This window comes from Schistocerca gregaria, chromosome 3, assembly GCF_023897955.1.
Source record: "Schistocerca gregaria isolate iqSchGreg1 chromosome 3, iqSchGreg1.2, whole genome shotgun sequence".
Classification (NCBI taxonomy): Eukaryota; Metazoa; Arthropoda; class Insecta; order Orthoptera; family Acrididae; genus Schistocerca; species Schistocerca gregaria.
In genome coordinates, this window is record NC_064922.1 from 196025371 (window position 1) to 196043161 (window position 17791).

At 36.4% G+C, this 17791-nt stretch overlaps 1 protein-coding gene across 1 annotated transcript in view; it reads right to left on the reverse strand.

Annotated features, from left to right (window-relative positions):
• LOC126354452 (uncharacterized) overlaps positions 1-17791 on the reverse strand; it is a 205587-nt gene that overhangs the window by 69210 nt on the left and 118586 nt on the right. Inside the window, exons 11-12 of the mRNA XM_050004146.1 lie at positions 15847-15945; positions 15680-15746 (exon numbers count right to left, since the gene is read on the reverse strand). Coding sequence (XP_049860103.1) covers positions 15680-15746; positions 15847-15945 — 166 coding nt within the window. The remainder of the gene's footprint in view (positions 1-15679; positions 15747-15846; positions 15946-17791) is intronic.

Sequence of the window (17791 nt, forward strand, 5' to 3'; positions counted from 1 at the left end):
GAAAGGATGTGGGTTTTAAGGGAGAGGGTAAGGAGTCATTCCAATCCCAGGACCCGCTTGGTAAGTCTTGGAATCTTTGTTTTTAATATATTTTTCCCATGTGGAAGTTTCTTTCTATTTTATCAACATCCTTATACATACAAGAGAGTGAGAAACAAAATCATGTATAAAGAAAAATGATTGATTTTTTTTCTGCACCTTACTGTGCATTCATAATTAATGTCTTTGCCTATGCTCGATCAGTGTTTCATTTTTTGTTTTTAGTAAATTTTAACTTTACAATATCCTCAGGGTCTTTCACCATGTACCTACTCAACTGCCACCACACTATACACTAACATGGCATGGAGATATGCAGTGTTTTTTTTTTTTCTTGTACATGTTTACATTTACTGATAGGGGTCAATGCCCTTTATTTATCAGCTTCTCCTTTATTTAATGAGATGGATATGCCAGCTTATCCTATGTCTGTTAAAGTTCTACAAGAACATGTACATAATATGATAGTCTATTACAAATTTGAATCTAGCGTACTGACAGTAATTTTGAGTTTGCTTCGGCCTCACTGCCAGGTTTTGTGCTTGCACACGGGCAGGTTTGGTGGCTAAACCCTAGTCACTAACAGTCAACATGTTAGCTGTTACCATCGCACCTGTGTGCACTCATTTTATTAGTGTTGATTTCAGATTGAGTGTCACTTTTGCACCTGAATATCACATGCTGAAGGATTACCGTGGCATTTGTCTTCATTATGGGTTCAATGTGTCTGTCTCTGTGTGTGTGTGTGTGTGTGTGTGTGTGTGTGTGTGTGTGTGTGTGTGTGTGTGTGTGTGTGTGTGTGTTTGTGTGTGTTTATTATTCAAAAATCCGATGCTGTGGCATAAGATCTCCATTTTTATGGCCCAGGTGTCATTATTACCTGTCATACTCGCATTTTCAGCAGAAAGAACCCTGGCCAACAGCATCCATTGACGAGGAAAGTACTGGCTCGAGCAACTATAGTTCACTTATTAATGTATCAGGCATTTGACCCATGATACTCAGAAATTATTTCGTTGCACACATATGTTAATGTCTCCACACTTGTCCATCCACTTGCTGAAACACACATATAGACATCCAAAACAGTGTACAAATTGCTTGTCTTTAAAGTTCATTCTTTCACATAGAGTTTGGTTTCCAATGAAAATTCATAGAAGTATTGAGTTACAAAAATATACACAACATGATAGCTTATACCTATGGCTGACATTACATCCATCACATAACATAAATTTCTTAAGCTTTAAAATGTCATAAAATTTTTGTTAACTGGGTTCTGTTACTACAGTTCATTTTTTAGTTTCAACTTACCTTCATTCACATCACATATACAAATTGATTACATAACACATTATTATGATGCAATACAAGCATATGAGACATTTATACTTCATTTTATAGATAGGCTTTTCTCACTTATGGGAGCTCATTTCTTCCTTAGGTAAACTGGATTCTGTTACCACAGTTCTTTTTTTAGTTTGAACTTACCTTCATTCACATCACATGTACAAATTAATTACACACACATATTATAATACAAGCATATGATACATTTATGCTTCATTTTATACATAGCCTTTTATCACATATGGGAGCTCATTTCTTCCTAAGGTAGAAGAGGGAGAAAACCATTTCAAATAGGACTAAAACATTACACATTGCTGGCCTAACCACACTTGGTGCAGTCTCCTTCGTTTGGGAGGGAAGAAAGGAATTACTCATCTACTGGTTCAAGGATTTATGAGGAAATGTTACTCGTACAGTTATGGACTTTTATTTTGTGGAAATAATGTGTACTGACTAATCATTCACATAGTATCATGCTGTTTCTTCATGTACTAGTGCTGTTTACTTCAATTCACATGTAGCTTGGTATGAAATATTAAGTTTTAACCATCATAGACTTATCTTTCTCGAGTACCTGGAAATGCTATTATTTATGCTTTCATGTGACATGATAAAAAATTAATTGATTTTTGCAAAATCACATGCTTAAATTTTTCTGTGTACTCTGCAGCAAATAGGTACTGATAAATGTAACAGACATATACTGTGATGATGCATATTTTTATTTTTCATTGACTTATGACCTTTGTATAAATATCCTTACAACAAAATTGTTTACTTGAGGTGGTACCCATTTCTTTATTTGGTACCTGTTACTCTCGACGTAATTGTCTTCTTCTGCACTGTGACGATGCACTGGTCACTGAAAGAAAAAGACTCTAAACTAACTTAAAACTAATTGCATTATGTAACTCGGGGGCCACTGATGGATTTGGTCATTACATCCATCCACAGATATTTCCATACTTTGTTTAAATTCAAAGACATTCGTTTATTCTGTTACCCTTTCTGATTATTTATCCTGCAAAGAAAATTATTTGACATTTCTTACAGTATTTTGTCATTTCTCCTTAGCTTACACATCTTGTATAATTTTTCATAATGCTTCATTTTGCTTGTAAATATGTTGTATGTAGCTTAGTATCCAATTAAATCTCTGTGTACATATATCAATAGGTTCCTTAGTTCTTAGATAGTAGATGCAATTTCTTAGTATTTCCATTTACTCTGTGTTTAAGTTAAGTACTTGTACATATTGAATTCCTATTTCGTTGCGCCTTCTGGCAGACTGTCATGCATGCACACAGGCCAATGCCTCCTCTCCTTGAGTGTGGACAGCTGAGCAATAAGCTAATTTTGTTTATACTTTTGCTTCACATGAAGCGGTGTGTTACTTCTCATTGCTGCTATTTTTATGCCTACACGAAAAAAAGGAATTACTTATGCCTGTACTCATGACTTTATCTTAAAATATTCTCCAGAAGTAAAATTAGACTTAGAATTATGCATGCTATGTACAATTATCTTACGATAGAAAGAAAAATTGCTACCTAGCCTCATTATTTGATAAAAGCTTTTATATCTTTGTGAGGATGGAGACCCTAGCCTCTCCTGGTTTTCTCATGGGATAATCTGTACGTCCCAGGGTACGGTATTTTGGAAATTATACATGGCCCTGAATAGAGTAATTGTCACTTCTTATTCAGTTTGCCAAATTTTGTTGATTTAGGATGCATCTGTACGAAGACTCATTGCCCTTCAAAAAATTGTAAACACGTTTCAGTTTCTTATTATAAATCTTCATTATATACTCGGCCCTGTTTTCTAGTGTAATCATGGCTTGTTTGATGTTGTCCTGTAGTGCCTTTTCTGTAGTGGGTACCTTTGGTATGGGCGACTCCCACTCATTTGACTGTTTTGTCTGGAACATCAATTCATTAGGTGTGAAACCTGTTGATGAATGTGGAAGGTTATTGACAACTTACATGAAGTGAGTTATGTATTGTACTCATCAGGTGTGTTTGTGAGGGGTGTATGTCCTAATAAACCAGTTAAATTCTTTAGACTAGTTCTACTAGGCTTGCTTCTGGGTGAAAAAAGATTACTAATATGCCTTGCGAGGTCATAAGTTGTTTCCACTTTCGCACAATGAGGTATATCAGTTAGTAGTACCTTTGGTTTACCTACCCTTCTCAAATAGTCTCCCTCGATTCTTTTTATGATATTTGTGGCTGTTGCATTTTTAATTGAATACATTTTGATATGTTTCAAGGAAATGTCATATAGTGCTACTATGAACCTAACTCCACATTTGCTTCTTTGATATGGACCAGCAATGTCCAGGGATACTACATGTAGACAGTTTTTTTTGTGAGTATTAGGTGTAGCTTGATATATTTTGACACATTGGACTGATTTGATTTTTGACATATTGTACACTTTCTTAATACCTGTAAGACGCGTCTTCTCAAATTTGGAAAATAACAAAGTGTTGCAGTTTTTTCAGTACATCTGTCTACTCTGTAATGTCCCTATATTTCATATGTGTGTCTTATAAATTTGTTGATATAATCTTCAGGAATACACACACAGCATTGACCAGATTTTTCATGTTTCCAATTAAACAAAATACCCTTGTACATCTAATACCATTTACTTACCTTTCCACCTTCATCCTGCTTAAGGTTTTGCTTGACTTTACTCAATCTGCGATCTTGCTGTTGTATAATTTTCATTTGCTTATAAAACTTATGGTAATCAGACTGTTGCATTGTTCCTTGCATTAATAACATTTTGATTTCTGCATCCCGCTCTGTTAACTTACCAAATTCCTTAAAACCTTGTGGTAACCTGGACAAGGCATCTGAAACAACATTCTTACTTCCTTTAATATAAATGATCTCGAAATTGAATTCTTGTAAATATACACATCACCTAGCTAATTTATGGTGCAATAGTTTACATGTCAAAAGAAGTGACAGTGACTGATGGTCACAGTAAACTCAGGTATTCTTGCACCACAAAAAATATTCAAACTTAAACCTTCCAATTCTGGCACTGAGTAACATCTTTCTGCTTCTGATCATGTGCGACTAGCAAAATTGATGACCTTGGGTACTTCTTTACCTTCTTCTCACATCTGAAACATGCATGACCCCAGCCCCTGACAGGTCATTAGCCTGGGGCTTAACTATGACCAGTTGATGTTTTCCAACAGCATAGTGTGATTTAATTTATTACCTGGAGTAATATCAGTTAAGTGCACAGTGTAGGTACTTTGCCAATTTGGCTGCTGTGCCATTGTTTTGCTGGCCATAGGTCATTTTCAGTACAGGGTAAGGTATGGCATTGTTGCTGCGCGATGGCCACTGCTGCAGCTGACTGTTTCTGTTCAAGTTCAGCATGGGGCCTTGTGATGGTGGATTGTAATTCACTTGTGTATTGAAATTTCCCCTGTTGTTTTAAAAATTTCTTTTAAATCATTTGTTTTTGCTGTTCCCGTTACTGTTCTCATTACCCCTGGATGTGTAATTTTGCTGTTGTGTGTACCATCCTTGGTGTGTGTTTAGATCACATTTTACTGACTGATTTACATAACTATATTGTTGTTGTACCTGATTCTCTGTTGCTCTATTGAGTACAGGTCTTTCCTCATAGATTAAGTTGATAGAATCAAGCAGTGACAAAAAATATTCAGTGTTGTGCTCTGGCATTGTGACTAATTTTTCTCTAATGTGCAATAGTAAATGACTTTTCAAAATTTTTAACATGTCTGCTTATGATATTGGGTTCATCCAGTTGTGCGTCTTGTTCAGATATTTTTCATAGGATTGAAAACCAAGCATCTGAGTCTTTCTTGCACTGCCTCAGACCAGTATTTGTCAAGGAAAGCTCGTTCAAATTGGATATAAGTGGTGCAACATCCAGTCACTTCAGCTGCCTATAAAAGAATGTCATCTTGTGTTCATCCCACAACAAATCTGATTTTCTGTGCTTCTGTCCAGTTGCGTGGAAATACATGACAAACAGCACTGATAAATACTGCTGCATTCATTCTTTTACCTTCAGTAGTGAATATAGGAAACTGTCAATGTCTCAACAAACCTTTGTCTGCAAAAATAGTTGATAAGCATGTGGCATTTTTGGTCATAGTTATGTGGTTTTTGTAGCTACCTGTAATTCTGGTTGGCAATTGCTCAGGTATTGGAGTTGTGGGTATGTTTATATTTTGTATTCAACAACTGTACCTGCTGTGGGACTCATGACAATTTGTGGATAAATACCAACAGGTTATGGTTTGTTCACTGAAGCCTGTGTATTATTTAGCTGCATATTTTGAGATACGGTAAATTTTCTTCTAATAGATTGCAGATCCTATATTTTGCTGCTTGTAAGTTCATGTTTACTTTGTTCATTATTTCATTTTCTTTTTTTCTGAATAGCCTTTTCTAATACATCTGTGTATAACTTAAATCTGTTACCAACTTCTCTGCAATGGTACTGCCCTTACCTAACATACCTGATTCAGTTTGACTAATGATATCACTTAGATTTTCACTGACCTTTTCTCTCTCCTTCTTAGCACATGCTGAGTCAACTTTTAATGTTGCTACCCTTAAAGTATGCTCTTCTACAGCTAGAGGTACACCTTCATAGTCTTTATTTAGTTTGTTGATGACAGTGGCTACCTTTTTTACTGTCAAAACCAATTGGTTTTGTTTGCATCTGTGATTTTCTTTATCTGTTGCTCTACTTGATCATTATGGTCATTAAAAGAATCTACCTTCTGTTTTAATTTTGTAATGTTACTGTTAACTACAGAAAGTACTTCATGCTTTACTTGTTTCTCCATATCTTTCAATTTTTTGTTCATTTCAGTGCAAAAATTTTTGGCTAAGTCATCAAATTTCTGTGAGACCATGTCTTGCAGATCCTTGAATACTTGTTTTTGTTCTTGTTTCATTGTATTTAGATCTTGTGTGATGGAGCTCGGATTGTGTGTCAATCAATTTTGGTATTCATATCTTGTTTCATATCACTGAAATTGGTGTTCATATTGTGTTTCATATCATCAAATTTCATGTTTATGTTAGATAATAACTGCCATAGCTGTGCTTTAGGTGCACTACTGTGGTTGCTTTCAACTGTACTTTCCAAGTTAATGATTGTGTTGTGACCAATTGGTGTTTGTAATGTGTTGTCAAGATTCATACTGGAATCGCTCTCCAGTGTTTCATTCATGAGTGTTATGTCACTTTGGGATATGTGTGACATTGTCTTGTCAATTATAAACATTGTGTTGTCAAGGTTATTCTGCTGTGGAGCATCGCTATCATTTGTCACACCTGTGACACTCATCTCTGACCCACTTACACTTTCTGCAGTAGGCACACATGGTGCCTGAACCTCTATTGTGATGTCAAAGCCTGTTTAAAATCTGTTATGATGTGCAAATTATTGTATTGCAATTTCTTTATGTTTTACAGACAATGTGTATCACACTGAAAAATTCCTGTAAATTTATCACAATAAAATTCAAGGAAGGGAATAATGAGAAAATGGTTTCTATCTACAGCAAAACAGATGCTACCAAGCATAACCATGCAAGCAATTTGTGCAGCTGTTCTACCTTTACTGCACCACACAAAACAGCTTATTATGGAAAATTTTACGTGATGTGTGTCCAATTCTTATTCCTTTCCAAAATTTTCTACTCAGTTCTTGCTGTTTTGATTTACTTGCTCCTCATTGTGATTCATGCAAACAGAAAATACTGACAGTTAATTTTTATGACACATAACAATGCCATAAAAATTTCTTACTATAAAATAGTTTACTAACCCTACCCACAACTGGTGCCCTGAAGTTGTGGCACTCAGGTTGCCAGTTGTGTTATAATAATAAATAATAATAATAATAATAATACATGTCAATGGAAAGCAATTAATTTTAAAGTATCTTACAACTGCATTATTAGAAATGTTCTGCTTGTACGAATTGAGGCTCTTCGGACTTCCTCTCATACATTACAATTGTAGATGCAGGCAATTGACTTCAAGGACACCAGTGCATGTCAAATAAATGAAGAAAATCCTCCTTACTTGGTTCCACTTCACTTCAATAATAAATATTTAATACTGTTGTTAAGTCTTCTATTATTTATAAACACACATAATACATAACACTTGTAATACTTCATACTTTAATCTATATGTCTTCACCATTCTTCTACATCCAAGAGAGTGAGAAACAAAATCATGTATACAGAAAAATGAATGATTGTTTTTTTTCTTCATTTGTCTGCACCTTACTGCACATTCATAATTAATTTCTTTGCTGATGCTAATGGTCGATTGGTGTTTCAGTTTTTGTTTTTAGTAAATTTTAATGTTATGTTATCCTGGGGCTCTTTCACGATGTACCTACACAATGTCTATATTGGCTATGATAATGGGTTCCCTATGCCGCTCATAGCAGCTTACTGGCATTACTATTTTCCTCTTCATTATTACCCCTACTTCTGCATTACAACTGTCTGGGTTTGTATTTATAACCCTACTTACTATACCAAAAGCCTTGTTCTTCACGTCACTGCACTTCAGTCATTCCCATGGTATCTAACTATCCCTTTCCCTTTTTAAATTCTCGAGCATAGCTATCTGATTAATGGGTCTAACATAACATGCTTCTATCTGTAAAGTGCTGCTTTTATTCTTCTCGTTGAATGAAAAGTGGTGGGGGTTTGGAGGGGTGGTGGTTTGGAGGGGGAGGGGGGGGGGGGGGACGATTGGAATATTTTACTCAAGAGGATGCTGTCAACACTATAATATTCAGTAGAGCTGCATATCCTCAGGGAAAGTAAGGGCTGTAGTCTCCCCTTTCTTTCAGTTGTTCACAGTAACAACATAGTAAGGCCATGTTGACTTATGTTACAGACGCAGATGAGCCAAACATCCAGACTGTTGCCCCTGCAACTACTGAAAATGCTGCCACTCTCTTGAGGATCCACAGGGTTGGCTGCTCTTTTCTACAGATACTCTTCCGTTGTTGTTACACCTATGGTATGGCTATATGTACTGTTAAGACATGCAAGCCACCTCGACTCTGCAAGGTCCAAAGTTCATTGTGGAACACTACAAGTACTTAGGAGAAGTTGTTAGGAACATTAGTAATGACATAAATTCTACATAATCACATGACATATTTATAACAAATATTCCCTTAACACCAAAGCCAAAGATCACTACTGCCAGAGAAGAATTCTTCCAGAAGCGACACTTGCAGTTGAGAGGTCACTCTTAACTGTCAATATCAATTTTATCAAGAAAAAGGAACATCACATACTGCAGAAAATATTTGGACCCATAGTATTTGGTAGCATTGGATCTGCAAAAGTTCTAAATAACTGTGTCCTCTAAGGGAATGCACAATGTATGAGTAACTCACAAATAACCAAGAAAATCTGCTACATCATAAATTTATCCCAAAACAGCAAACTATGATGAATAGCTGCACACAGAAGGATTTCACAGAAGTTACTGTTAACTCATTGTCATTTACAATGACTATACACAGACAAAAGACTGACTCTCACAGGTTCATTTCCAAACAACTAATAGAAAGTAATCTGCATGAACAATACAGTAGAAATGGAGAGAAGGTGAAGAACTTTTGGGAAGATAAGATGAACAAGAAGACTAATGCTAACAATTGACTCTACAGGCTCTTTAAAAGGGCCAATGAAATAATAACAATAAAAAAGTTCAACCTAGTAATGTGGTAAGTACCACTGAGGACACAGCTGTTGATGCAAAATGGTCACTAGTGAGCAACCCATAGGATACCCAACACACCTCAGTAGTTTAAGGTTCTTGTCAAGCAATGTGTAGTCCTGTTTGTGTCAACATATATTTCGCTAGCTGTTCGTGCTAAGAACAGGACTATTTCTCACAACAAAAAACCTGCAGTCTTGGTTGGACCACAAGCTGAAACTACCGCCAAAAAACAAAGATGTTTCCTGAGCTCCAAACACTAACACTGGTATATATAATCTGCCAATAAACTTGTTAAAAATTGAATAGTGCCCAAGTTGCAGAAGTTCGACAATCCAAATCATCAAGTATTACTGTCTATAGGCATTATGCATAAGGATACAGTAGAGCTACAGAGAGAATGAGTGAATAATCTCATTACTCACATTATCTGTATGATAAAGAGAGCTGATGGAAATACACAAAAGAAAGGAGCCTTCATTTTGTCTTTTGGCTCTTTTTTATTGCCCAAACACAAAATGTGGCTGCAATTGCCTACAAGTACACCTGCATCTTCCAAATTCTCTGCAGAGCTTTGTGCACCAAAAGATGAATCATAATATGAATACATGCAGTAAATGTGTTATTTTTGTGAAATGTAACAAAGCAGCACATGAGGCACATGTGGAATGTGTTGCTCCTCACCGACATTAAACAACAGTTTGAGATCACATCCTGCCTGGAAGAAGGACTGTTGCAGTTATGTTACAAAGAAGAAAATACGGAAAATCAAAGTGACTAAATGTTTATTATATAACATAGTTGATGCTGCCCAACTACCCTATTTCCTTCATTATTTGCAGCAACACTGGAAAAATATGGTAACACAAGTGATTAATGTGCCTAACAGCACCTGTTACTGCAAATTGGGCATTACAAGTGCAGCTGCACTTGTGGTTAAATGTGACATTCCCCTTGCAATGGCTACCACTACAAATAATAAGGAAAGGCCAATGATTGTTTTGCAGGCTGTATCATCTACTAAAGTGTGTATCTCTAAACCTCTGTCACCACAACAAACATAACATCCAGGAAGTATTATTCAAAAATGGAAGTCAAAAGATCATCAGATCTGTCAGTTCCTTTAATTTTCATGATAATGATGATTGCATGATGCATTGTGGTGACTGCACAAAAGGACCTTCAAATCAATCTACACCTTCTCTGCATTTCAAAAGGATGTCACCAAAGAAGAACCAGACAAGGGAATGCAACTCACGTTAATAAATGTCTCCCACATAAGAATGGAATGTGAATGGATGCAGAATCCATATGGGAATCTCAAGCTCTATGACCACTCTGTGTCTATAAGGAACTCTTTTGAAAATGCCTGATTCCCATAAGCTACGAGGCCATATCCTCCAAAGGAAAGATGTAATTACCAGTGACAGAGTTAACACATACCACATCTCGTTACCTCTCTTACTGTCATCTTGCACATAGCAGCCGTCTTTGTGAATGCGTCACATGAAGTAGTTGTTTGCAAAGTGTATATCATCCCTTGTGACCCACTCGATAAAGTTCCTTGTAGGTCTCAACTGGATACTCCCCAGCCTACTTCTACTTGTCACAGATTTTAATTCACACCATCAATTTTGATGCCCCCCCCCACCCTCGCCTAAAATAAATAAATAAATAAATGTAATGGTCCCATTTCTAAAGAGTCTTATTGTACCAGAAAATAGCTGCCATTGGTACAAGGGTAATGGAGCATATTTTAACTCAACTATCTGTCACCATTATCCTTTCCTGCCAACTGTATCAGACATCACTGAGCGAAAGAGATCTTCTTCCTAGTCCTAGTCGATCACATCCTTGTCTGGATTCAATTCCCAGACAGTAGTGATCTCAAACATGAAAGGAGTGGTCTCAAAAGGATCTCACTGTAGAATGAATGGGCTGATGTATGGCCACCTAGTTAAGTTTAAACATAGAGGCAGTGTCCTGGAGCGGATGGATCATATATGAGTACATATATGCACACATACCTATGTATCTACAAATATACTCTAACACTGAAGTATTAATAGAAAGATACCAACACTCATGTGATCAAGATAAAGATGGGTGACAATGTAAAGATTAAATCCTGCCTACTAGGAAATAACCTAATAACCTTTCACATTGTGAGCGTAGATGCATGATGAAAAACTAAAGAGAACCAGAAAAGGTTAAGGAAAGAGTTTTAGGACACTATTTATTATCCCCATTAGCCACAAAAGTTTGGAAATCAATCAGACAGATGCTATATAGGGCATTCAACACTTTTCCTCATTTAATAAATTATGGGAATCTTTCAATTTCTCCATCTGACAGGAAGGGTTATGGTTAATTATTTCTGCAAGATAACATACGAGAACAATAATGAGTCCACATTTGTAGTAGAGAAACACACTGCAGAGAGAGGATTCAGTTTTAGTTCAAATAAATCGAGAGGAATGTAACTGGCCCTTCTCAACATAGGATTTTGGTAATGTCTTAAGGAAAGAAATTTGTGTTAACATTAAATATAAATTTAATTCTTAGCAACCCTTTCCTAAAAGTATTTGTCTTAGAGTGTAGTATTGTATGGAAGTGGAACAAGGATAATAAACAATACACACATGGGGAGAACAGCACCTTTGAAATGTGGTGATACAGAAGAAAGCTGAAGATTGATCACATAGCCACTGATGAGGTACTGGTACCGAATACATTCAGGGCAAAACAATCTTGATAGCATGACTTAATTAAAAGAAGGAGAAGGCTGAAAGTATACATTAAGGGTTACAAAGGAATACATAAATTGTCAATAAATCAAAATGTGGGGGTAAAGGAGACCAAGTATGAATACAGTAAACAGATTCAAATGGACAGAAACATACACCACACACACATGCAAACAGAGTGAGAGAGAGGGGAGGGGGAGGCAGTGAGGAGTGACTAGTGTCATTCGCTCAAACTATGGCCAGACTGGAATACTTTAAATTCAGGATAATTCATATTTTTGTATTCTTACACACTGAACTAATGTGGGTTTATGAGAGTAGTTATGAGTTTAGATGATCTTAAAAGTATGTAAAATGTTGAAAAGTCATTCTCAGAGGCAGCTATCCACTTTGGTGCAGCTGCTGGACCTAGACCTTATCTCATAAGTGTCTGTTGTCCACATAGTATACTGAACCCATCATTTTGCAGGAGATGGTTCGAGCTGAGCCACAGATCAGACACATATAGTCTAGTAAGGACTGAAAGAAAACTTTGAAAAATTGTAGTTGATGGGAACTGTCTGCTTTTCAGAGCATCCTACTATGGTATTCTAACACTAGGGGGATCTGCATTAATGAACTACCTTCAAGGACCAGTATCAATGATTTTTACCGGCAAAGTTTTTCTTCTTTGTTTTCAGTTTTCCTTCTTAAGTTACTTCAGTAAGATGTCATCATAGGTTAGTAGTGCATTATGCTTATTGTATAAATGTGTTAGGCTTAAAAAAACCTTGATTGTAGATATACAGAGAAGAGTTGAAAAGAAACATACTGTGGATAACTTTTTCTCCTTTTGTCACTATGTAAAAGGTCCAGTCATTGATTCCAACAGGATCTAGGACGCTGAAAATCACATGCATATGCCATCTGCAGCAGCCAAAGCTGAAAGTGTACAGATAAGACAACAGGTCAAAAATATCAATTCCAAACTTAGTGGAATTGTAGAAGTTCACAGTTTCAGGGAGTTTCTGCTGTGTTTGTTCATCCACAGCAACTGACTGGTGCATTGGGCTCAAGAGAAGAACATTTTTCTTGGTATTCCCCTGACAGTATATAACTGTTGTGTCATCACATTTCTATAAAATAACATCATACAAAGATCTGACAGTAGACTTTCATGATGGAGGATCTTACCTTCGAGTTTTCTTTAGTGTACCGACCATGGTTGTGTTCTCCCACTTCAGTTGCTTTGCAAGATGCCTGGCTGTGAAGAAATTTCACATGTTATATTTCTTCCTTTCAAAGTGTAAGGTTGCAAAAGACATGTATCACCATGCTCTGTACAAGGTATGTTAGTGGGTCTTTCACTTTGTTTACCCAGCTAAGCAAATGCATTCATGATATATTTACTACTGGCATCCGCTGCAAGCCAAAACTTCAAACCTAATTCATCTGGTTTATTACTCACGTATTTTAAACAGCAGCACCAAGCTTTGCATGGACAGAGCTGCTCATCTACAGTTATAAATGCACCTAGTTTATAGTTCTGGATATAGTTAGCTACAAATGAATTCCAGACTGAGGTAGCTGATGAAAAGCCTGTGGTCTTGAGTCTTTTGGCACGAGTGTGTTTGTCATCAAATCTTAAAAATTGCATGACTTCTATGAACTTATGTCTTACCACAGTGTGAGAAAAAAATGCCAGCCTCCACGCAGAAGTTTCAGGGGACAATTCTTTCCTCCATACACTCCATGTGCATATGTTATAACTATGACAGCTTCTAATTGGGCAATATCAAATACCCATGTGCCACACTGGAGAAGTTCTTGGGCTACAATTTTTGTAAAGTTCTTTATGGTCTGTAGAATATTATTGTCTATCAACACTTGCTATGCACTCAAGTAATTGCCTGTGACTGTAAGTTTCTTAGTGTCCTAAACTTCCAGGTGCATGCCCTGTTGCAATTTAAGTCCACAATGTTGTGTCAGCTGCAGTGTCTCCACTTCTGACTTCCAGATGCTGAGATGGATGCAACTTATTCTATTTTTCCCCCCTTGTCTGCGAGTAGGAATTTGTGGTGGCACTGGAACTGAATGTGTAAGCACTGGGTTATTCATATGCTATTGTACAGGTTATGAATGTTTATCTTCCAACTCTGATGATTTGCCTTGTTCTGTTTTGTGGGGCTGATATTCTTTGTCATATATATAATCTTTGTCATCTTTATCATCCAATTCATCATATTCAAAAGTATCTTCTCCTTCAGAATCTTCCACCAGTAAACTGTTCATGTAATTAAGTAATTCTTCATCCAAACAAAAATCCTGGTACACCATAATAATGAGGAGGAGTGCTAAACTTCTGCAGACCGCAACAGTGTATCGACAGAGAACAGCAACTAAAATATATCCACTCTTCCACTAAAGAGGGAGAGGGAATGGGGTCTCAACAAATAAATAAAATAAGTGGATGAAAAAATTCATCATTGCTCCTTTTCAGACATGAAACATAAAAAATATCTCACTGGTATAAATGACAGAAATGTGGTCACAACAATGATATATAATAAGTGAAGTGGATGAAAAAATCCATTGTTGCACCTTTTCAGACATGAAAGATAAAAAATAGCTCACCAGTATGAATGACAAGCTGTGGTCCTTTAAGATAATAATGTTTATAATTCATTCAGTTTTTGTAACAGATGAGAAGTCATAATTTAAATATAGACTATTTATTAAATGTTAAACAATGTTCACTGGTCAGATTGACCAGAATGGTCCTTCTAGTGTCAAGATGTCTAAGGCTCGGAGTCCATTTATTTGTAAGCGCTGCAAATTTGGTATCCATATGAGCAGGTCATGAAATATGAGAACCAGGAACAGGACTGATTAATTTATAATGCCAAATTGAGTGATTAAAAAATAGTTTCTAAAAGTGGCAACAGATACAATAAAAATTTACACTCTCTCTCTCTCTCTCTCTCTCTCTCTCTCTCTCTCTCTCTCTCTCTCTCTCTCTCTCTCTGTCACACACACACACACACACACACACACACACACACACACACACACAGTTCGTGAGCACCAATTATTGGTAAGTCATGGTTTGTGGTTTCGAGATTGGGGGACTGCATCTATCATTAAATCTGTGATGCAGTGATACTGCAATCTAGAAGGTACCACTTTCATTAATATTGTACTTTTGTAAAGAGTTTTTTGATAAATTAGGTGAATTATTCATTTACGCATTTTAATCTGACATGTTATATGTCCTAGCATTCCACTAACATCAATGACCCATGGAAAATGAAAAAAATAAATGATACATTTTTTGAAGCTGTTAGTCTCTCAAATTGTTAATGATGTTCATCTGCAGTCATGTGTTAATTTTTTAATATCTGCAGCACGTGATGGAATAATATTGTTAATTACAGGGCACTTTTTTAATTTTTACCATAAAATATTGAACGGAAATGGCATTGGAAATGTGTAGAAGTTCTTAAAATAATGACAACAGAGAACACAATAATGGCCATTTTTATCCATTCCTAGATTGAAAAAAAAGTGTTCTGCTGAGAAGCATTTATGTCAGTTACGTGTTTGATTTCAGATGGATTAGTTACAATAAATTTCCAGGCAAAGAGGGAGTAACCCCAGCAGCAATGGCTGCTACCATTGTCTTCTGTAACGCTAGTTAGACAAATTCAGTTCTCTACAGAAGTATTAACAGTAATCTCTTTAAAAACACTTCATATGATGCTATATCAGTTAAATAAACAACAGTTTACTTACCATCTAGGTCATCATTTTCGTTATCCTTGAGTTTCTGTATTCTTCTGATAATTCTTGAATATAGGGCCTGAGAATAAAATATTGCAACAGCATTATGCTACAGAAACATTAAGATCATTTGCTACATCTTGTCTTAATTTTCATCTGGCAAACCTGTTCACACTAACCTCATGGTTCGGGAGTAAATTGTTCAATCTTTGTGATTCTTCAATGCGTTCACATGTCTCAAATGCACTGATCTTGTTGCTTACATCTACCATCCAATCCTGAAAATAATATTTTGTAAATATAAGAGCACAATCAATTTCAAAAGGTGAGCCTTAGATTTAGACTTAGTACTTCCATTGTTTGATCCTATAGGAAACACAAAATGTATTTGCAGATTTATCGTACACAGCAGTAAGCAACTATAAATTATGTTTTTAGCTACAAGTGATCATATCTTTCATATCCATCATGTCTTTCTTTCCACTTTTTCATTTAGGTGCTGATATATTATCTTTCTGTTTGATTGTTTGGGTTAGCAATTTTAATATTAAGTATAATTTGACAAAACCAAATTAAAAAGTTATTTGCATGACAACACAATTTACTTCACAGAAGAATTTCTTAATAGGAGCAGCCCAGAATGAGTTACTTTTCCCTTGACAATTATACCACAAATCCTCATGATTAGAATCAAGGATCTCCAGAAAAAAAAAAAAAAAAAAAAAAAAAAAAAAAAAAAAAAAAAAAAAAAAACCCGAATCCTACTACAACAAATAGTAATTATCTTTATATGTAACAGCAGTGCTCACTATATGGAATATCAGTGTTCAAATAAATGTAGAACTAAATGGTTCCAAATTGACTACCCAGCTTTAAAGACCACTAGCAGCGCAGTCTACCACACTGCTTCCCGAGTGGGAATGTGTGCCAGTCCCCGGCACGAATCCACCCACTGGATTAGTGTCGTGGTCCAGTGTGCCATCCAGTCTGTGGATGGTTTTGAAGGTGGCTTTGCATCTACCTCAGCAAATGCAGGCTGGTTCCCCTTATTCCGTCTCAGTTACACTGTGTCAGCAATTGCTGCGCAAACACCATTTCCACGTTTGCATACACCATCATTATTCTACCACACAAGCATTTGGGATTACACCCATCTGGTATGAGATGTTCCCAGCAGGGGTCCACTGGGTGTCAAATTGCACAATAACCCTGCGTTTGGTGTGGGGCAATGGTGGGATGGGTGAACTGCTCTGGCCTCTTTGTGGGGTTGTGAACCACTGAGGGCTAGGTCCCCAGTTTAATACATAGGTACATACCTAGTTGTATACAGAAAATGGTCAATTTTCACTCTCAGATAATTCAACAAAGAAAATTCATGCCACAGTTACAATATTTTTTGTCATTAACTTAATATGAATTGGATTCTAAACAGTTGAAATCTTCTACTTCAGTGTAGTTTCATATTCACTCAGGACTCACAGTAGAAACTGAAAACAAATTACGCCACTCATTAGGGCTGTTGTGAATTATAGACACTTTTTACTTAGTAACAAGTATTCTGAGATACTCAAAACTGCTGTGGCCGAGTGGTTCTCGGTGCTTCATTCTGGAACTGCGCTGCTACTACAGTTGCAGGTTCGAATCCTGCCTCAGGCATAGATGTATGTGATGTCCTTAGGTTAGTTAGGTTTAAGAAGTTCTAAGTCTAGGGGACTGATGACCTCAGATGTTAAGTCCCATAGTGCTTGGAGCCATTTGAATTTTTTTGCTTTGGGTATCCAGTTTCTTTATCCCAAACAGGTTTTACAATTTCAATGGATTTGTTCCCTTATCAGGACCAATTTCAAAAACAAAAAACATTGGCACCCCCCCCCCCTCCCCCCACCCACGCCCTTTCTTCTCTCATACATTAGTTGTCATTTCTTGGGATGTTAGGAAGAGCCATAAACATAAAATAAATCTAAGTCAAATTAACCATAAGTTTTTTCCAGGTAGCTTTTGAGAAGGAAAAATGAAAATAATCATGTAAATTTCTCTTTCTATTGCAAGCAGGAACAGAAAGTGTGAAAAGTTTTTTTCTTTTATTTATTTTCACTGTCTTGAAGGATTCTTAATTTTTGGACC